We start from the raw sequence: 23,049 nt of genomic DNA on the forward strand, positions 1-23,049 counted from the left end.
ATCAAGAGGCCTTTGGGAAGTTGAGTGGGGGAAGAGACGGGAGGTGTGGTTCAGCATGTTAACATTCACCTCATCTCCCTGTTTTCAGGTTGGTATTTTTACCCTCAGCTGTGCCTGGTGTCCCCTGGTCCAGCAACCCTGTTGTACCTTCTCCAAAGAAATAGTCTCATTTTCTGATATGGTGATAGAGCAGCAGCTACTTAGATTTGTGGAGTAGGGGAGGGTATTAGAAATCAAATTGATTCCAAAGAGACTTTTAACCAAGCCTCATGTTTTTAAAAAGCCCAACTTCACCACCTCCTCGCCCACTGCCAGAGATACCTAGTGCTGCCAGTTGTTATTATTGCATCCACCTCTTTGTACTTATGGGTTTACGCCCTTAAAAAAATTGTTTACTGTCGTTTAAGTGGACTTTGAAGAAGGAGCAGAGCCAAATGCATGTGTTCAATCTACAACCTTTAACTAAAATAAAATCCCTTGGTAATCTTTGAATCTTATTTGACTTCGTCCTAAACTAAATGTAGAGGTACCACACCAGAGATAAATTCCTGGGGTCCTTTAATTTTTATGTCAGAATTGAATTTTATAGAGTTTTACTGATTTATCAGATTCTCCCACATGGTTTTGCCCTTGTAAAATCTACGCATTTTATTTCCCTGTTCTTATACATGGCAAACTTGTCCTCTAGAGCAAATGCTTCTAGCCAGCACAGCATACCATCTTCACCTTCATTTCACTTCTATATTCAATTTGTTATGCTGAATTTGTCAGTGGTTCTTAAAAATTATATATATGTGTGTGTAACAGAGTGGGCAGTTGTTTGGGGAAGCTGTGGGGGGAACTATAAGTGATGTTTTACATGTTTCCCTAAGATGGACAAAATATTGGAATCAAGCACATTCCTGCAACCCAGTGTGGCATTTGGGTTCGAACCAGCAATGGAGGTCATTTTGCTTCACCAAATTATCCTGACTCATATCCACCAAACAAGGAATGTATCTACATTTTGGAAGGTATTTGACCAATTTCTGTCTTTCGTTGGATGAATTTTTACTTATTGTAAAACTAAATATATTGGTTAAGTGCCCTGGTTAAACCAGTTTGAACAGAATTTAAATATGTATTTTAATTAAACTGTAGTCATTATAAATATTTCTTAATACTGACATTAAAAAAATAATGGTTGAAATTTTATAGGAATTTTGGATCTCCTAAAATATAATTTAACTAGATGCATCAGTGTATATGAGAAACTTCTCTGATAAGAAACCTAAGCTTACTGGTATCTCTTATTAGCCTTTCTGCAAATTTATGTCCATAGTTACATTATATGTTTCTTTCATTTCTTCTGTTTTTCTATTCATCATGGTACATTGTATCTCATGAACTAAGCATTAGCTTCTCAACTCTAATTTTAATCAATTAAGTACATTCAATTTAATAAATAACATTATGCCAAAGGGAAAGATTACTATAGTTCTACGGAGTAGCATTATGATTATATTATTAATATACAATGTAACATTTATCATGAATTTTATATATAACAGTTCTCATTATGATCCTCATCTATGAAACAGTAACAGAGCAGTTGTTGTGCTTTTCTCACTTGTGTCAGGCCATTTTTACTTTTTCTTGTTTGCGTTGCCCTAATTTGCTTACTCTTATTTTCTAGCTGCTCCACGTCAAAGAATAGAGTTGACCTTTGATGAACATTATTATATAGAACCATCATTTGAATGTCGGTTTGATAACTTGGAAGTTCGAGATGGGCCGTTTGGTTTCTCTCCACTTGTAGATCGTTACTGTGGTGTGAAAAGCCCTCCATTAATTAGATCAACAGGGAGATTCATGTGGATTAAGTTCAGTTCTGATGAAGAACTTGAAGGACTAGGATTTCGAGCAAAATATTCGTTCATTCCAGGTAAAGAAGTTATTATTTCAGTGGCTAGGTCTCACTCTGGTTTTAGAATCTTAAGGCTAGAAAAGAGATAATTCAGTCAAGGTAATCAAATCAAGGCTTTAAAGAAGTTAGAAAGGTCAAAGGGAAATCAGTCCATGAATAAACAAAAACTTAACAAAAAATTAGAACTAAAACTATGTCACTTGAATTTTGAAGTATATCATAGATGGTGTCTCATTATTTCTTAGATTTCTGTATGTTTTATAGCATATATCAAATGCCAAAGATATCACAAATAAATACATTTAAAAAATAATTCAACAAATTGTCTTATTTTCATGATCTATACCAAAAATTATTTTGGCAGGTTTTTTCCATTGGAATGTTTCAATTACTCATTTGAATAAACAGTCTCTAGAAAATACTGAGCAATAGAAAGAATAGCGCTCTGCACTTGGAGGCAAAAGATCTGGGTGTGAATCCTTTCTCTGCCACCTACTAGCTATAAAATTTACTATTAAGCACAGAGCTGTGCCTAAGAGTTGCTGTTGCTAAGATGGGAATATCTTCCTGAGGCCACCATAACTAATTCCCAGAAACTGGGCAGCTGAAGACAACAGTACTTTATTTTCTCAGAGTTCTGGAGGCCAGAATCCAGCAGGGTCATGTTCCCTGTGGGAACTCCAGGGGAGAATCCATTCCTAGCCTCGTGCAGCTTCTTGTGGCTGCCCCAGCATTCCTGGACGTGTAGCCTCATCACTCCAATGTCTGCCTCCATCTTCACATTCCCTGTCTTCTCAGAATCCTTAGCTTAATCACATCCTTTGCCTTAAAATGTAATATTGACTTTTTTTAATCTTATAAAGTAGTATTCATAGGTTATGATGATTAGGATGTGGACATATATTTGGGTGGTGGGAGAGCACGCCCACCTATCAGCATACTCTATCTTACCTACCACACGGTTATGTGGGAACACTTTATAGTCCTCAAAGCCTGTCTACTGTAAAGATATGCATATCCCTAATGTGGCAGCACAAAGATACACTAGTTATTGCTCCTGTCTTCCAAGAGTTTACAAACTTAATAAGATGAAAAAGTAACTTAATGTAACAATTATATAATTATAAAATTATATAATCTTTTTGCTTTTATTTATGTAAAGATTATATAATTATATAATCTTTTTGCTTTTATTTATGTTTTCGTGCAAGAAATTTGCTAACTTAAAAAAATTAAATCATATCCAAATGAAAATATCCATAACCTTATCACCCTATAAATAAAAAACCGGTATTAACAATATGGTGTGTATCCCTTCAGATGTTTTTCTATATCTGTTTATTTTGTTTATTTTATATAACAGAGATCATGCTATTCTTTCAGCTAGGTTACCAGCTTTTTTGCCTGAACAATGTAGTCACCTTTTTTTTCCCTGTTAGTAAATGTGTTAATGGTATTTTTAAGTGTTACTTAAGTATTTATGTTCTCAATGTCAAAACGATAACATTTTCAAAAAGTAAAATTTATTCTTTTTTTTTTTTTAGAACAGTTTTTAGGCTCACAGCAAAACTGAGCAGAAAGTGCAGAGTTACCATATACCTCCTAACCACCCCCCCACACACACAGCTACCTCCAAAACCTAAAATGAACATTCTGCACTAGGGGTACATTTGTTACAACTGATGAACCTGCATTGACACATCATCACCGAAGTCCATATTTTACATTAGGGTTCACTCTTTTTTTGGGGTTTTTTTTTTCAGCCATCCGTATACATATATCCTCTCCTTTTTGGATTTCCTTCCCATTTGGGTCACCACAGAGCATTGAGTAGAGTTCCCTGTATTATACAGCAGGCTCTCGTTAGTTATCTATTTTACACATAGTATCAATAATGTATATATGTCAATCCCCATCTCCCAATTCATCCCACCACCCTCCCCCCTTGGTATCCATACCTCTGTTCTCTAGGGTTCACTCTTAGTGTCGTACATTCTATGGGTTTGGACAAATGTATAGTGACATATGTCTGCCATTACAGTATTATACAGAGTATTCCCACTGCTCTAAAAATCCTGTGGGCTCCACCTATTCATCCCTCCCATCCCAACCCCGACAACCACTGATCTTTTTACTGTCTCCATAGTTTTGCCCTTTCCAGAACGTCATAGGGTTGGAATCATACAGTATGTAGGCTTTTCAGATTGGCTTCTTTCACTTAATAATATTTACTTAACGTTCCTCCATGTTTTTTCATGGCTTGGTAGCTTGTTTCTTTTTAGTGCAGAATAATATTTCGTTGTATGGAGGTACTACAGTTTGTTTATCCATTCTGTTGAAGGATATCTTGGCTGCTTCCAGGTTTTAGCAACCACAGATAAACCTGCTGTAGACATCCATATGCAGGTATTTGTGTGGACAAGTTTTTAACTCATTTGGCTAAGTACCATGGAGTGCAATTGCTGGATCATATTAAAATTTGTCTTTAGTTTTTATTTAAATGGATTGTGCTGGTGGTGGCAGAACATTGTGAATGTACTTAATGCCACTGAATTGTACACTTAAAAACGAGTAAAAGGATAAATATTATGTTATATGTTTTACTACAATAAAAATAAATTTTAAAAATTACAAACAGGAGTCTAAAAAAGCTTAATTTGAAAATTCAGATAGAAGACATATATATCAACCCACCAGAATGAAAAAATTGCTAGTCTAAAAGATCTCAGAATTTTTAATTAGCCTGTTTAAACCTATTTTAATTCACAGTTTATTGTATGTAACTGGTTGCTCAATTCTTGTTAAAATTGTTTTCTTTGTTGTTTTGGCCACGCCATGTGGCATGCGGGATCTTCCCAACCAGGGATCGAACCTGTGTCCCCTGCAGTGGAAGCGCAGAATCTTAACCACTGACTTTCTGCATGGTTATCAAAGTACATGTTGAAAAAAAGTAAGAGTAAAATTTTTAGCTTAATCTAGCATACATCACAGAGACTGTTCTTTTTTAACTTAATAATCTAAACCCAACCTCCCTAAATAAAAGGGAGTGACAACACTTCAGCAATTTTGCAGAGAAATGTCAAAGAGAAATCTAAATTTAAACAGCATTAGAGTAGAAAGTCATAGCAACTGTCTGGCAGGTGAATCAGAATTTCTTCACAGGTAGGAAAGAATTCTAGGACATTGTCATTATTGCACTAAAATTTCCAGAATTATCCCAGTTACTTCCAGGACGTAGCAATCCATTAAGAGCCTCTCCCTCAACAAATATCACCAGTAGCTCAGATAATTTCATTTATTTAGAAGATACTAATTTCTCATCATCGTTAGTAAGTTTCATCCCTATTTACAAATACCTAGACAAAATTTACTTTATATGACTTTAAATAACTAGACAGCCATGATTTAGCTATTTACGAATTGTCTATTTATTTTGACTTGTTTTTTCTTTTAGTGGTAAAATTGTGGTATCATCACCCACACTATAAAGGCAAGAAAGAGTAAGAAAGAAAAATGTTACAGTAAGAAAAACTGTCTAGAGAATTAGAATCTAGTCCTGACGTTGCCATTATATGGTCTAAAAAAGTCATAATCTCTCTGATTCAGTTTCCTCATCTATAAAACAGAATAGTACATGATCTTGATGTTATTGTCATTAGCATAATATTAAACATAAGGTCTGTAGAAACTCTGAAGTACTATAAAATGCAAATATAAGGTAATATAGTATAGAAATCCTTAGCATTTTATTATAATTTATATTTTAACCATAAGCCATATGAAGTTGCTCTCATGATACATAAAACTAATAGAAGAAAAAGAACTGCATTTCTTCAAACAATCTTTACATATAAAGTTGCCTGGCTTTGTTTTTTAATATTTTTAAAAGCATTAAAGCATTATTCAAATGATTAAGATGTTTGTTTTTTCTTTCAGGCAGTCTAAACTTATTTGCAAAAATCTGACTCTGTATAGGACTTTGTAATGTCTTTTGATACTAAAGTGTCAATCAATTCAGTTAATTGATTTAGTTCATAAAAATCAAATACCTGGCCAGCTTCATTAAATCAGTTATTTTGATATAAACTATTGGTTGTCAGTTTTCTATGAACTATTTCATAGGGCAGACTATCCTATATATCATCTAGTCATCTCTCTTTTTCCTGCCATTGTGAAAAAAACAACTTACTAGCTGCTACTGTGGTGGGATAAATTATATGTAACATAAAATTCACTATCTTAAACCTTTTAAGTGTACAAGTCAGTGGCATTAAGTACACTTACAATGTTGTGCAACCATCACACCGTGCATTTCCAGAACTTTTTTTGTCCTCTCAAGCTGAAACTCTGTCCCCATTAAACACTTAACTCCCTATCCCTCCCTCCCTACAGCCCTGTGAAAACAGTCTCTGAATTCGACTAATCTAGGGACCTCAGTTAAGGGAATCATATAGTGTCCTTAACTGTCTGGCTTATTTTACTTAGCATAATGTTTCCACACACATCCATGTTGTAGCGTGTGTCAGAATTTCATTCCTTTTTAAGGTTGGATAATATTCCATTGTATTATTTATACTACATTTTGTTTACTCATTCATCCATCAATGGACTAGCTACTGCAGTTGACATAGAGTTGTGAGTTTTCAGGTAGCATAAATAAGTTTTTAGTTCATAATTGGATCAAAAGTATAAAGGTTATCATTTTTACAATATCGATCCTATAAATGAGCACCTCAATATGCTCATAAATAGCCAGTGGTCTGTAGTTTACACAAATGAAAGCTTTCTCTTGCTTTGTTAAGTATAGCATTAGACATAACGTAAGATATTAAGCCTTAAAGTAACTCTAAACTACCTCAATGCCAATGACTTTCTTCTTTTCTCTGTTACAGATCCAGACTTTACTTACCTAGGAGGTATTTTAAATCCCATCCCAGGTTTAGTATATTACCTCTTTTTCCTCATGGCATCTTTGATCAGTCTTATTTTCCTTTGAACATCATTCATCTGTTCTTTCTAGATTGCCAGTTTGAGCTGTCAGGAGCTGACGGAATAATACGTTCTAGTCAGGTAGAACAAGAGGAAAAAACAAAACCTGGCCAAGCAGTTGATTGCATCTGGACGATTAAAGCTACTCCAAAAGCTAAGGTAGTATTAAGTATGCAGTCACTTCTAAGAAGAACATAATAAGATGTGATTTGTATAATGTATTATTTTGGTTCATGCAGATACTTATTATTTACACTGACGTTACAACTTCTTAAAAATTTTATTTCAGTCACATTATTGAACACCTAGCATCTCAGCATTGTTGTAGTTAAATAAACTACAACATAAACTTCAGGAATGTCACGCATACATTAATATTCTTATTTTAAGATTCTTAAAATCTGTGTGTTCCTATTTGGAGAGTATAGGTATTGATCAGTGTGATCATAGATTCATAAACACCTCTATGAGTAGGTAAAATAGGCCATAGACGTTAAAGTTATGTATCATCTTAGTTCTGTTCTTACCATGCTGTCCTCTGCTAATCATATAGAGTTTTTATTGGAAAGTACCACAGGGAAGGATGTTTTTAAATAACTCTGACAGGTTGAGACTGGTTGCTGACTACTTCTGCTTTTTGCTTTTAGTTTGTACTTCTAGGAATAGTAACAGTTAAAATTATATTTATTGTTTATATATGTAAACAGAAAAGAAAGAGGGTAGGAGAATTTAAAGAATTAAGAAAATCAAATTTAAAGTTGCTGGTAATATGATGGATGAGATAACCTGAGAACCTACCTATTACAAAACACTTAGAAACATTGGATAAAATATAACAGATATCCTTTTAAAACCATAGATAAGCTCCAAAAAAGAAGATAATTCTTATGAACTAGAATGAAAGAGCTATAAATCAGAGCAGTAAACTGAAATCGATGGTACAAATGCCCCTTGCTGATTTCAGTAACCTATGACTACTCAAGGGTAGATATTGCAGGAGCTTGGCATCACCCACACTGAGACAAATAAAAGGCCTAGGGTTCGTGTGGCCTTTGAGAGGACTGCCACATGAAGCTGGAACCCTCAAAGGGAGATTATTGCCATGAAATGGTAGATTAGAAAAACTCTTCCACTAGCGCAAATTGGTAAAAAAGAAGCTTATCCTGGGCTCAGTCTTAAGATGCGGGTGAGGCTGAGGTCTCCCCTAACCGTTTATACCTATATCTTTATTACAGCTTGGGATGTGAATTTACATTCCATGCTCAGCCCAGGAACCACTTAGCCCCAAAATGAACAAAATGGTCCTGGGCTTATTAAACCTTTTGAGGCACCTGAAAAGATAAATACAAAATAACCATGTAGGCTACAGGATTGCTATAGCTAAAACACTGCTGAAGTAAGCTTACAACCTAAAATTAGAAAACATAGGTGAACAACCCACCATGAGTGAGTTAACAGGCATAACAGCAGAAGTTTCTTAGATCCCCAGGAACTGAAGTCTTAAATATCCTACATTAGTAATCAAAAGAATGAGAAAGAAAAGTATCAAGTATGCTTTAAAAATAACCAAATGGAACTTACTCAAGTAAAAATTATAGTATTGAAAGACAGATTTGAGAAAATTACCCAGAAAGTAGTTTGAGGATGGGAGACAGTGGCAATTTATTAAGAAACTTGGAAGAAATGACAATAGAATTATGTTTTCAAAGTGCTAAGGAAAAAAAATTAACTGGCAATCTAAAATTTGAAAATTCCATGTCCAACTAATCTGTCTTTCAAGAATGAGGGCGAGGGTTCAAAATGGCGGAGTAAAAGGACGTGCTGTCACTCCCTCTTTTGAGAGCACCAGAATCACAACTAATTGCTGAACAGTCATCAACAGGAAGACACTGGAACTCACCAAAAAAGATACCCCACATCCAAAGACAAAGGAGAAGCTGCACTGAGATGGTCGGAGGGGCGCAATCACAATAAAATCAAATCCCATAACTGCTGGGTGGGTGACTCAGAAACTGGAGAACACTTACACCTCAGAAGTCCACCCACTGGAGTGAAGGTTCTGAGCCCCATGTCAGGCTTCCTAACCTGGGAGTCTGGCAATGGGAGGAGGAATTCCTAGAGAATCAGACTTTGAAGGCTAGCACGATTTGATTGCAGGACTCCAGCAGGACTGGGGGAAACAGAGACGCCACTCTTGGAGGGCACACACAAAGTAGTGTACACGTCGGGACCCAGGGGAAGGAGCAGTGACCCCATAAGAGACTGAACCACACCTACCTGCTAGTGTTGGAGGGTCTCCTGCAGAGACGGGGGGTAGCAGTGTCTCACAGTGACACAAGGACACTGGCAGCAGAAGTTCTGGGAAGTGTTCCATGGCGTAAGCCCTCCCAGAGTCCACCATTAGCCCCACCAAGGAGCCTGGGTAGGCTCCAGTGTTGGGTCGCCTCAGGCAAAACAACCAACAGGGAAGGAGCCCAGACCGAACCATCAGCAGACAAGTGGATTAAAGTTTTACTGAGCTCTGCCCACCAGAGCAACAGAGAGCTCTACCCACCACCAGTCCCTCCCAGCAGGAAACTTTCACAAGCCTCTTAGATAGCCTCATTCACCAGAGGGCAGATACCAGAAGCAAGAAGAACTACAATCCTGCAGCCTGTGGAACAAAAACCACATTCACAGAAAGATAGACAAGACGAAAAGGCAGAGGGCTATGTACCAGATGAAGGAACAAAATAAAACCCCAGAAAAACAACTAAATGAAGTGGAGATAGGCAACCTCCCAGAAAAAGAATTCAGAATAATGGTAGTGAAGATGATCCAGGACCTCGGAAAAAGAATGGAGGCAGAGATCGAGAAGATGCAATAAATGTTTAACAAAGACCTAGAAGAATTAAAGAAAAAACACCTAGAAGAGTTAAAGAACAAACCAACAGAGATGGACAGTACAATAACTGAAATGAAAAATACACTAGAAGGAATCAATACCAGAATAACTGAGGCAGAAGAACAGATAAGTGACCTGGAAGACAGAATGGTGGACTTCACTGCTGCAGGAGAAAATAAAGAAAAAAGAATGAAAAAAATGAAGACAGCCTAAGAGACCTCTGGGACAACATTAAATGCAACAACATTCACATCATAGGGGTCCAAGAAGGAGAAGAGAGAGAGAAAAGACCCGATAAAGTATTTGAAGAGATTATAGTTGAAAACTTCCCTAACATGAGAAGGGAAATAGCCATCCAAGTCCACGAAATGCAGAGAGTCCCAGGCAGGATAAACCCAAGGAGAAACGCCGAGACACATAGTAATCAAATTGGCAAAAATTAAAGACAAAGAAAAATTATTGAAAGTAAGGGAAAAACGACAAATAACATACAAGAGAACTCCCATAAGGTTAACAGCTGATTTCTCAGCAGAAACTCTACAAGCCAGAAGGGAGTAGCATGACATATTTAAAGCAATGAAAGGGAAGAACCTACAACCAAGATTACCCAGCAAGGATCTCATTCAGATTCGATGGAGAAATCAGAAGCTTTACAGACAAGCAAAAGCTAAGAGAATTCAGCACCACCAAACCAGCTAAAGGAACATTTAAACAAATGCTAAAGGAACTTCTCTACATGGGAAACACAAGAGAAGAAAAGGACCTACAAAAACAAACCCATAACAAGAAAATGGTAATAGGAACATACATATCGATAATTACCTTAAACGTGAATGGATTAAATGATCCAACGAAAAGACACAGGCTCGCTGAATGGATACAAAAACAAGACCCATATATATGCTGTCTACAAGAGACCCACTTCAGACCAAGGGACACATACAGACTGAAAGTGAGTGGATGGAAAAAGATACTCCATGGAAATGGAAATCAAAAGAAAGCTGGAGTAGCAGTACTCATATCAGATAAAATAGACTTTAAAATAAAGAATGTTACAAGAGACAAGGAAGGACACTACATAATGATGAAGGGATCAATCCAAGAAGATATAAAAATTATAAATATATATGCACCCAACATAGGAGCACCACAATGCATAAGGCAGATGCTAACAACTATAAAACAGGAAATTGACAGTAACACAATAATACTAAAGGACTTTAACACCTCACTTACACCAATGGACAGATCATCGAAACAGAAAATTAATAAGGAAACCCAAGCTTTAAATGACACAATAGACCAGATAGATTTACTTGATATTTATAGGACTTTCCGTCCAAAAACAGCAGATTACACTTTCTTCTCAAGTTCAGATGGAACATTCTCCAGGAAAGATCACATCTTGCATCACAAATCAAGCCTCAGTAAATGTAAGAAAGTTGAAATCATATCAGTCATCTTTTCTGACCACAACACTGAGATTAGAAATCAGTTACAGGGGAAAAAAACTTTAAAAACACAAACACGTGGAGGCTAAACAATACGTTACTACATAACCAAGAGATCACTGAAGAAATCAAAGAGGAAATCAAAAAATACCTAGAGATAAATGACAATGAAAACATGACGATCCAAAGCCTATGGGATGCAACACAAGCAGTTCTAAGAGGGAAGTTTATAGCAATACAAGCCTATCTCAAGAAACAAGAAAAATCTCAAATCTAACCTTACACCTAAAGGAACCAGAGAAAGAAGAAGAAACAAAACCCAAAGTTAGTAGAAGGAAAGAAATCATAAAGATCAGAGCAGAAATAAATGAAATAGAAAAAAGGAAAACAATAAAACTAAAAGGTCAATAAAACTAAAAGCTGGTTCTTTGAGAAGATAAACAAAATTGATAAAACATTAGCCAGACTCATCAAGAAAAAGAGGGAGAGGACTCAAATCAATAAAACTAGAAATGAAAAAGGAGAAGTTACAACAGACACCATCAAAATACAAAGCATCCTAAGAGACTACTACAAGCAACGCTATGCCAATAAAATGGACAACCTGGAAGAAATGGAAAAATGCTTAGAAACGTATAACCTTCCAAGACAGAACCAGGAAGAAATAGAAAATATGAACAGTCCAATCACAAGTAATGAAATTAAAACTGTGATTAAAAATCTCCCAACAAACAAAAGTCCAGGACCAGATGGCTTCACAGGTGAATTCTATCAAACATTTGGAGAAGAGCTAATACCCATCCTTCTCAAACTCATCCAAAAAATAGCAGAGGAAGGAACACTCCCAAACTCATTCTACGAGGCCACCATCACCCTGATACCAAAAGCAGACAAAGATGTCACAAAGAAAGAAAACTACAGGCCGATATCACTGATGAACATAGATGCAAAAATCCTCAACAAAATACTAGCAAACAGAATCCAACATACACATTAAAAGGATCATATGCAATGATCAAGTGAGATTTATCCCAGGGATGCAAAGATTCTTCATTATACACAAATCAATCAGTGTGATACACCATATTAACAAATTGAAGAATAAGAACCATATGATCATCTCAAGAGATGCAGAAAAAGCTTTTGACAAAATTCAACACCCATTTATGATAAAAACTCTCCTGGAAGTGGGCATAGAGGGAACCTATCTCAACATAATAAAGCCCATATATGACAAACCTACAGCAAACCTCATTCTCAAGGGTGAAAAACTGAAAGCATTTCCTCTAAGATCACAAACAAGACAAGGATGTCCACTCTCGCCACTGTTATTCAACATAGTTTTGGAAGTCCTAGCTGTGGCAATCAGAGAAGAAAAACAAATAAAAGGAATACAAATTGTAGAAGTAAAACTGTCACTGTTTGCAGATGACATGATACTATACATAGAGAATCCTAAAGATGCCACCAGAAAAGTACTAGAGCTAATCAGTGAATTTGGTGAAACTACAAGGTACAAAATTAATGCACAGAAATATCTTGCATTCCTATACACTAATGATGAAAAATCTGAAAGAAATTAAAGAAATTCTCCCACTTACCATTGCAACAAAAAGAATAAAATACCTAGGAGTAAACCTACCTAGGGAGACAAAAGACCTGTATGCAGAAAACTATAATACACTGATGAAAGAAATTAAAGATGATACAAACAGATGGAGTGATGTGTACCATGTTCTTGGGTTGGAAGAATCAATATTGTGAAAATGACTGTACTACCCAAAACAATCTGCAGATTCAGTGCAATCCCTATCAAATTACCAATGGCATTTTTTACAGAACTAGAACAAAAAAATCTTAAAACATGTATGGAGACACAAAAGACCACGAATAGCCACAGCAGTATTGAGGGAAAGAAATGAGCTGGAGGAATCAGACTCCCTGACTTCAGACTATACTACAAAGCTACAGTAATCAAGAGAGTATGGTCCTGGCATAAAAACAGAAATATAGATCAATGGATCAGGATAGAAAGCCCAGAGATAAACCCACACACCTGTGGTCATCTGATCTATGACAAAGGATGCAAGGATATACAGTGGAGAAAAGACAGTCTCTTCAATAAGTGGTGCTGGGAATACTGGACAGCTACATGTAAAAGAATGAAATTAGAACACTCCCTAACACCATACACAAAAATAAACTCAAATGGATTAGAGAACTAAATGTAAGGCTGGAAACTATAAAGCTCTTAGAAGAAAATGTAGGAAGAACACTCTGACGTAAATCACAGCAAGATCTTTTTTTGACCCACCTCTTAGAGTAATGGAAATAAAAACAAAAATAAACATATGGAACCTAATGAAAGTTAAAAGCTTTTGCACAGCAAAGGAAACTACAAACAAGATGAAAAGACAACCCTCAGAATGGGAGAAAATATTTGCAAATGAATCAACGGACAAAGGATTAATCTCCAAAATATGTAAACAGCTCATGAAGCTCAATATTAAAAAAACAAACAAGACAATCAAAAAATGGGCAGAAGGCCTAAATAGACATTTCTCCAAAGAAGACATACAGATGGCAAAGAAGCACATGAAAAGCTGCTCAACATCGCTAATTATTAGAGAAATGCAAATCAAAACTACAATGAGGTATCACCTCACACCAGTTAGAATGGGCATCATCAGAAAATCTACAGACAACAAATGCTGGAGAGGGTGTGGAGAAAAGGGAACCCTCTTTCACTGTTGGTGGGAATATAAATTCATACAGCCACTATGGAGAACAGTTTGGAGGCTCCTTAAAGAACTAAAAATAGAATTACCATATGACCCAGCAATCCCACTACTGGGCATATACCCAGAGAAAACCATAATTCAAAAACACACATGCACCCTAATGTTCATTGCAGCACTATTTACAATAGCCAGGTTATGGAAGCAGCCTAAATGCCCATCGACAGACGAATGGATCAAGAAGTTGTGGTACATATATACAATGGAATATTCCTCAGCCATAAAAAGGAACGAAATTGGGTCATTTGGAGAGATGTGGATGGATCTAGAGACTGTCATACAGAATGAAGTAAGGCAAAGAGAGAAAAACAAATATCATATATTAACGCATATATGTGGAATCTAAAAAAATGGTACAGATGAACCGGTTTGCAGGGTAGAAATTGAGACACAGATGCAGAGAACAAAAGTATGGACACCAATGGTGGAAAGTGGGGTGGAGGGGGTGGTGTGATGAATTGGGAATTGGGATTGACATATATACACTAATATGTGTAAAATGGATGACTAAGAAGAACATGCTGTGTAAAAAAATAAATTCAAATAAAATGAATAAAATAAAATTCAAAAAAAAAACAATTAAAATGCTTCAACAATGACAGTGTAACATTCAAAAGGTCATTTACATATATCCAGATATGTATCACAAAATTATGTTAAAATTTGAGGAGTTATGGTTCCCTCACAGAAAAGCATTAATACAGCCATAAAACATAATTTATTCCAAAATAAATGTTCAAATGGTAAAATTGAAATAAAAACTGGAAACAGCGTGTGGATAAAAAAAAAATGAGGGCAAAATTAAGGTATTTGGGGGCAAAAATAATAATTGGACCAACTGCTATATGTAAAATCCAAGTAAATCCTGTTTCAGGTTAACTAAAGGAAATTTTGAAAATACACAAATAGGAATAAAATAGATACTAAAAGAGCTGATACAGCTATTAAAATTGAAATCAAGATCGTCACGAATTCACAAGGAAGGTGTATTTTAAATTTTATGTATTAATATAGCCTCAAAATGTACAAAACATGAATTGACAGTTTCTGAGGAAAACTGACAAATCCACAATTATAGCATGTAATTTTTTTTGCCTCTCAGTAATTAATCAAGCATGCAAAAAAAAAAAATGTCAAGGCTTAGAAGATTTAAACAACACAGTTTGCCTAATGGAACATGATATCTTGACTTGCAACATCCAGAGAATTTTCATTCTCTACAAGCATGCCTGAAACATTTATGGAAACTGATCCATACACTGAATGGAAAAAGGAAGTCTGCCGTACATACCAGTGCTTAGTATCATGCAGAGCATCCTCTGACAAAAATGCAATTAAATTAGGAACCAGCAACCAAACAATAACTTTAAGACCCCATATGTTGCTAGGAAAGTTGGGCAGCTGCTTGTAAATCAGTGACGTTAGAACACACCCTCACACCATACATACACACAAAAAAGCTCAAAATGGCTTAAAGACTTAAACATAAGACATGACTCCATGAAACTACTAGAAGACATCATAGGCAAAGCGTTGTGTGACATAAATCATATGAATGTGTTCTCAGGTCAGTCTCCCAAGGCAATAGAAATAAAAACAAAAATAAACAAATGGGACCTAATCAAACTTACAAGCTTTTGCACAGCAAAGGAAACCATAAACAAAATGAAAAGACAACCTACAGAATAGAAGAAAATCTGTGCAAACGAAGCAACTGACAAGGGCTTAATTTCCAAAACATACGAACAGCTCATACAACTCAACAAAAAAACAAGCAACCCAATTGAAAAATGGGCAGAACACATAAATAGACATTTCTCTAAAGAAAAAATACAGATGGCCAATAGGCATATGAAAAGATGCTCAACATTGCTAATTATTGGAGAAATGCCAAGCAAAACTACAATGAGGTACCACCTCACACTGGTCAGAATGGCCAACAAAAAGTCTACAAATAACAAAGGCTGAATAGGGTGTGGAGGAAATGGAACTCTCCTACACTGTTGGTGGGAATGTGAGTTGGTGCAGCCACTATGGAGAACAGTATGGAGATTCCTCAAAAAACTAAGAATTACCATATGATCCAGCAGCCCCACTCCTGGGAATATATCCAGGCAAAGCTGTAGTCTGAAAAGATACATGCATTCCTATGTTCATAGTAGCACTATTTACAATAGCGAAGACATGGAAATACCTAAATGTCAGTCGACAGATGAATGGTTAAAGAATATGTGGTACATATGTACAATGGACTACTACTCAGCCATAAAGAATAGGATAATGCCATTTGCAGCAACATGAATGGAACTAGAGATTATCATACTAAGGGAAGTAAGTCAGAAAAAGACAAGTACCATATGGTATCACTTTTATGTGGAATCTAAAATATGACACAATAAACCTATCTACGAAACAGAAACACACTCACAGACATAGAGAAAGACTTGTGGTTGCCAAGGGGGAGGTAGGGTGGGGGAGGGATGGATTGGGAGTTTGGGATTAACAGATGCAAACTATTACATATAGAATGGATAAACAATAAGGTCCTACTCTATACCACAGGGAACTATATGCAATGTCCTGAGATAAACCATAATGGAAAAGAATATAGTTTTCTTTATTTTAATATTTTAGGTTTATTTAGATTTTCAATCTCTTTTTGAGTTTAAAGTTATTTTTCTAGAATATTGCTCATGCTTTCTGGTTCCACATTTATTGGTATAATACTTTACATGGTATTCTTTTACAGTTTTTAAAACCTCAATTCTATTTGCCATTTTAAATTTGGGCCTTTGCTCTTTTTTTTTCTTTATCAGTTTGCCAGAGGTTTGTTTTCAAGAACTGCTTTTTTAAAAAATCAACTCTTGTTTCTTTGCTTCCCATTTTCTCAATTTGTGCTTTTATTTCTTCTGCTTTCTTTGGATTTACCTTGTGATTCTTTTTGCAGCTCCTTGTATTGAATTCTTTGGTAATTAATTTTCAGATGTTCTTCTTTCTCTAACAGGTACTTAGGGCTATCAGTATGCTACGAAGTATTTCCTTAGATGTTTCATGAGTTTTGATATGTAGTGTCTTCATTGTTGTTGATCTCTAACTATTTTACAATTTAAAACCGTTTTAAACGTTTTATTTTTTATCTTTTTGTTTTTAACATCTTTTTGGACTATAATTGCTTTACAATGGTGTGTTAGTTTCTGCTGTATAACAAAGTGAATCAGCTATACATATACATATATCCCCATATCTCCTCCCTCTTGCATCTCCCTCCCACCCTCCCTATCCCACCCCTCTAGGTGGACACAAAGCATCGAGGTGATCTCCCCGTGCTATGCATCCGCTTCCCACTAGCTAGCTATTTTACATTCGGTAGTGTATATATGTCCATGCCACTCTCACTTCATCCCAGCTTACTCTCCCCCATCCCGTGTCCTCACATCCATTCTCTACTTCTGCGTCTTTATTCCTGTCCTGCCCCTAGGTTCTTCAGAACCACTGGAAAAGAATATTTTTAAATGTGTGTGTATGTCTATACACACACACACGTATAACTGAATCACTTTGCTCTACAGCAGAAATTAACATTATAAATCAACTAAACTTCAACTTTAAAAAACCCATATGTTTAGAAATTTAATAATATACCACCTTGTAATTGATAGGTCACATAAAAAAATCAGGATGGAAATTTGTACACATTTATAAAAAACTTAGCAATAGTGAAAATACTACATATCAAAACTTGTGGGATACTCCTAAAAGTACTTTAGGGAATTTATGATCATAAATGCATCTTTTAGGAGAAGAAAAAGATTTAAACTTAATGGCTAAAATTCAACTCAAGAAGCTAAAAGAATGACCAAAAACTCCAAAGAACGGGCAGTAATAAAAGAGCAGAAATAAGTGAATTTAAAAATTCACAAAAAGAGGGCTTCCCTGGTGGCGCAGTGGTTGAGAGTCTGCCTGCCTGTGCGGGGGACGCGGGTTCGTGCCCCAGGCTGGGAAGATCCCACATGCTGCAGAGCAGCTGGGCCCATGAGCCATGGCCGCTGAGCCTGCGCATCCAGAGCCTGTGCTCCGCAGCGGGAGAGGCTGCAACAGTGAGAGGCCCGTGTACCACAAAAAAAAAAAAAATTCACAAAAAGAGTCAACAAAAGCTAAAGCTGGCCCTTTGTTTAAAAATAATAATAACAATGGACATACTTCCGGCAAGATTGACCTAGAAAAAAAAGACATAAATTATGTTAGAAGTGGAAAAGGTGGTAAATCAACTACAGCTGAGATTAGAAACCACTATAAGACAAACTATGAAGAAGACCTGCTGAACAAAAGAAAAAAAAAAAAGCATTTCCTCAATAAATAAATTACAAAGGGAAAAAGAAAACCAGCAGGGGACCCTACAGATTAAAAAATGTAAGTCAAATGATTAAAAAATGTAAGTCGAGTGAGTGAGTTTGGACTCAAACAAACTAGAAAAGGGTGGGAACATTAAGAGACAATTAGAAGTCTGAACACTGGTATTTTATATTAGGAAATTATTCATTTGTTTGGTGTGATAATATGAGGTTATTTTTTAAAGTCGTCTTTAACAGTACATATGGAACTATTTACATGTGAAATGATATCTCTGGAATTTGTCTCAAAATAATACATGAGAGGCAGAAGTGGGGAGAGGTATAGATAAAGCTAAAGTTAGGGGATGGGAAATGGGTTTATGATACTCTTTTTTCTGCTTATGCATGTTTGAAATTTTCCATAATCAAAGTGCTTCAGACTTCTTTGTTAATACATTTGTAAACAGTCTAAGTGGACAATTTCCTGAAATATATAATGTATGTGTATATATATACAATTCATCAAAATTAAATCAAAGAAATAGAAAACCTAAATAAACTCTTACCAAATTGATGAAATTGATTTTGTACTTAAAGTATGTTAACAGAAAAACTAGCCAAATTAGATTTTACCAGATACTCAAGGAACATGTTATGCTGTTTTAGAAAACTGAAGAAGAAAGAACTTTCCCCAGCCTGTTTTATCAAAACTAAATAAATAGGATGAGAGAATTTTAAGGCAGAGAATTATAAAATGAAGGAGGGAAAAAAAAAGACCCAAAAGACTAAACAGTAACAAACTAAACCTACCAAATATTTTTTAGAAATCATAACCAAAGATGGGCTTATCTTAAAAATTTTTGGACAGTTTAATATGAGAAAATCAAATGATGTAGTTTACCACATATGTAATTCCAACATAGGATGTATCTTCAGCATGATGAGGAATATCTACTGAAATCCTTAAAGCAAACGTCATAGTTGATGGTGAAACCTTAAAATCATTTTCTTTAGACTTATGTCTATTGCTAGTATTTTATTGGTGGTGGTCAATGCAACAAGATGAGAGAAAGAAAAAATGTTCATGAGCTAGAAAAATAAATTGGTTTTCTGTACAACAGCCAAAAGCAGTTTGAAAGTAAAACTTAAAAAAAAAACTGAAAAGAACAAATCATAAGGTACCAGGAAGTAAATTTTTAAATTATATTGAAATACACAAAAGAAGGCCTACAGAGATGGGGGAAGAGAGAGACATGCACCATTTTCATGGATGGGAAGATGGAAATGTTTTTTGTTCCCTAATTAATCTATCAATTTAAAATTCCAGTCCAGATCCCAGCACGGCTTTCTGGGGAACTTGGCAAGCTAATTCTAAAATTCACAAAGAAGAGGAAAGGGTCCAGAAGAACCACGACAATTTTGAATAAAAACAAAGTGGAGTACTTACTCTTCGAGATAAAGTTGGGGTAGTTGGACAGAATGCATTTATCACTGGGGTATGCAAACTGATAAAACTGAGTAAGGTTTCTAAAAGTAGGACTACACACGTATGGAAGCTTGGTATATAATGTATAACATGCCAGATCAAAAGGAGACACTTGATAATTGATGTTACAACAGTTGACTATTGATGTGAGATCCCTGTCTTGCACTTGACATAAAATTCATTCCTAAATGTTAAAACTAAAACGTTTAGAAGAAAATACAGGAGTATAGTTCTAAATATAACCTTTGGTTAGGAAATGTTTTATTAAAAACAAGACACAAAGTGTAAACCATAAAGATAAGATTTATCAATTATACTACATTAAAATAAATGACTTCCAGAACCAGCCAAGATAGAGTAAGCCCACTACAGCTTATTGCTCTTAACTTATTATAACTGAGAACTCTGGATAGAACACAAAAAGCAACTGCATAAGGATTCTGAAAAGTAACCATTAGAAGATGGGTTTGGGAAGGAAGTAAAAACTTTAATACCCAAAAGGGTAAGAATCACAGTTTTTTTTCCTTCTCCTTTGTCTTTTGGGCTGGTTTGTGGAACTGAAAGCAGGTACAGACAGAAGAAAGCGCTCTAGCCAGAAGACTGAGAAAGGGGCCCTTACAAACTGAGGGCAGAGGGGCGTCCCTGGTTGGTTTTTTCCCCTTTACTAGCTCTGCCCAAGGTCAGCACCAGTCACAGCAGCTACAGCAGCAACTGAAACCCCATCTCCTTAACCAGTAGAACTTGGAAAAGGATATGGTGATGTCTGGAGAGTACGGAGGGAATCCCCATTATTTTTTTTTCTCTTTGTTCTTAGTCACTCAGGACTCATAACAGGTTAAGAGACTAAAAACTCTGAGGAAAACTTATCTTTCTGGCCACCAGAGGAACTGAGAAGAGGAAACCGTGTTACCCAGAGAATGAGAAGTCTTGGAGAACAGGGAGGTAGAGACAGGTGCTAATTCTGGCTTCCTCCTGAGCTGCATATGCATGGAACAGGCCCACAGAAACATGGCAAAGGTGTTGAGGACCAAATTACATTATAAACACTATCCAAGTGCCTGAGTAGGGCATGTCCTGGGCAAGTCTACATAGCACAGCAAAGGCCTTCAAACTGAACCAACACTGGAACCCACACCCACAAAAAGAGGCAGTACATGCAGTCTGAACGTTTCTGGGTAGGTTGCCTGATAAAACAAGCAACAGAACTCAGCATTGTCCACAGATTTTTAAGAGGACCCAGAGTTTCAGTGTTATATCCAAAATGTGCAGGATATAATTTTAAAATTACTGGCAATATAAAGAACCAGGGAAATGTGATTAATTCTGAAAGGAGAAAGCAGCAGATCCCAACCCTAACAGGACTCAGATGAATTGTAGATTTTAAAGCAACAATATAACCATGTTCCATAAGGTAAAGATAAACATTCCTGAAATGAGTGAAAAGATAGATCTTTTTTTTCTTTTTCTTTTTGCGGTATGCGGGCCTCTCACTGCTGTGGCCTCTCCCATCGCGGAGCACAGGCTCCGGACGCGCAGGCTCAGCAGCCATGGCTCACAGGCTCAGCTGCTCCGCGGCATGTGGGATCCTCCCGGACCGGGGCACGAACCCGTGTCCCCTGCATCGGCAGGCGGACTCTAAACCACTGCGCCACCAGGGAAGCCTGAAAAGATAGATCTTAGCAGAGAAATAGAAACTATAAAAATGAACCAAGTGAAAATTTTAGAATGGAAAAAATATATCTTAAACTTCTAAAATATATTCACTGTATGGGCCAATAGGAGAGTGGAGATTATAGAGGAAAGTCAGTAAACTTGAAGGTGACTCAGTAGAAACTACCTAATTTGAAGTACTGAGAAAAAAAGATTGAAAACAAATTATACTAAAGCCTCAGGGACCTGTGGAACAGTTTCTAAAGGCCTAAAATTTATGTCACTTAAGTACCAGAAAGAGAAAAGTTTGTTGTAGAAAAAAAATTTGAAGAAATAACTGCAAAAAAATTGCTGAAAGACAAATTTACAGATTCAAGAAGCATAGCAAACACCAAACAGGATAAAAACAAACATAAAACAAAGCCTATTCATATCAAATCAAGCTACTTGAAACCTAAGATTGAAAGCTTTGAGCTGTGACACAGAAAAATGATGTATTTTGTATAAAGAAACAATTTGAATGACTATGGATTTCTCTTCAGAAATCATAAAAGCCAAGCATCAAAACCTTTAAGTGCTGAAAAAAGGAACTGTGAACTTAAGAATTTTTTTTTTTTTTTTGCGGTACGCGGGCCTCTCACTGTTGTGGCCTCTCCCGTGGCGGAGCACAGGCTCCGGACGTGCAGGCCCAGCGGCCATGGCTCACGGGCCCAGCCGCTCCGCGGCATGTGGGATCTTCCCGGACCGGGGCACGAACCCGTGTTCCCTGCATTGGCAGGCGGACTCTCAACCACTGCACCACCAGGGAAGCCCTGAACTTAAGAATTTTATATCCAGCAAAAATATCCTTTCAGGAATGAGGGCAAAGTAAGTACATACCCTAATGAAAACAAACAAAGAATTCATTGCCTGCAGACCTGCTATAAAAGAAATGCTAAAGGAAGTTCTTTAGATAAAAGAGAAATGGCACTAGAAAGAATCTTGGAATTTCATGAAAGGGTACAGAAATGGTAAATATCTGGATGAATATAAACCATTTTACCAACGTCAGGAATAAAACAGAGGACCTCGCTATAGACCCTCCAATAAAACAATGGACTTTTCTGTGCCCCAAAATCAGATGACTCAAACGAACTGGACAAATTCCTTAAAAACCACAAGCTGCCCAAACACATCTAAGAAATATGTAACCTGAATGGCCATATATTTATGAAATAAATTGAATTCATAGTTAAAAACCTTCTTACAAAGAAAGCTCCTAAATGGATACACTGACAAATTACAACAAACATTTAAAGGGGAAATAATGCCAGTTCTTTGCAATCTCTTCCAGGAAGTACAAGGGGAGGAACACTTCTAAACTCAAGACAAGCATCACCCTGATACCACCGAACACATTATAAGGAAATGACTGATCAGTATTCCCCCTGTGAGGTTTTGCTCTGTAATAAGAAATATATATATATTTGGTCTTCATGCACATTTCTGGCTCAGAGCTCGCAAAACCCTTGGAATTTCCTGAGTGATAAGAGCAATGAGAGCATCTATTGTTAC

General features: G+C 36.3%; 1 protein-coding gene across 4 annotated transcripts in view; it reads left to right on the top strand.

Annotated features, from left to right (window-relative positions):
- The window catches only part of NETO2 (neuropilin and tolloid like 2), a 72,343-nt gene that overhangs the window by 13,594 nt on the left and 35,700 nt on the right, over nucleotides 1–23,049 (top strand). For 3 of the 4 annotated variants that reach the window (XM_079908500.1, XM_079908499.1, XM_079908502.1), the window contains 4 exons: nucleotides 873–1,013; nucleotides 1,676–1,924; nucleotides 6,799–6,843; nucleotides 6,927–7,054. In XM_079908500.1, coding sequence (XP_079764626.1) covers nucleotides 873–1,013; nucleotides 1,676–1,924; nucleotides 6,799–6,843; nucleotides 6,927–7,054 — 563 coding nt within the window. The remainder of the gene's footprint in view (nucleotides 1–872; nucleotides 1,014–1,675; nucleotides 1,925–6,798; nucleotides 6,844–6,926; nucleotides 7,055–23,049) is intronic. The other variant, XM_079908501.1, reaches the window with a different exon arrangement.

This window comes from Stenella coeruleoalba, assembly GCF_951394435.1.
Source record: "Stenella coeruleoalba genome assembly, chromosome: 20".
Lineage (NCBI taxonomy): Eukaryota > Metazoa > Chordata > Mammalia > Artiodactyla > Delphinidae > Stenella > Stenella coeruleoalba.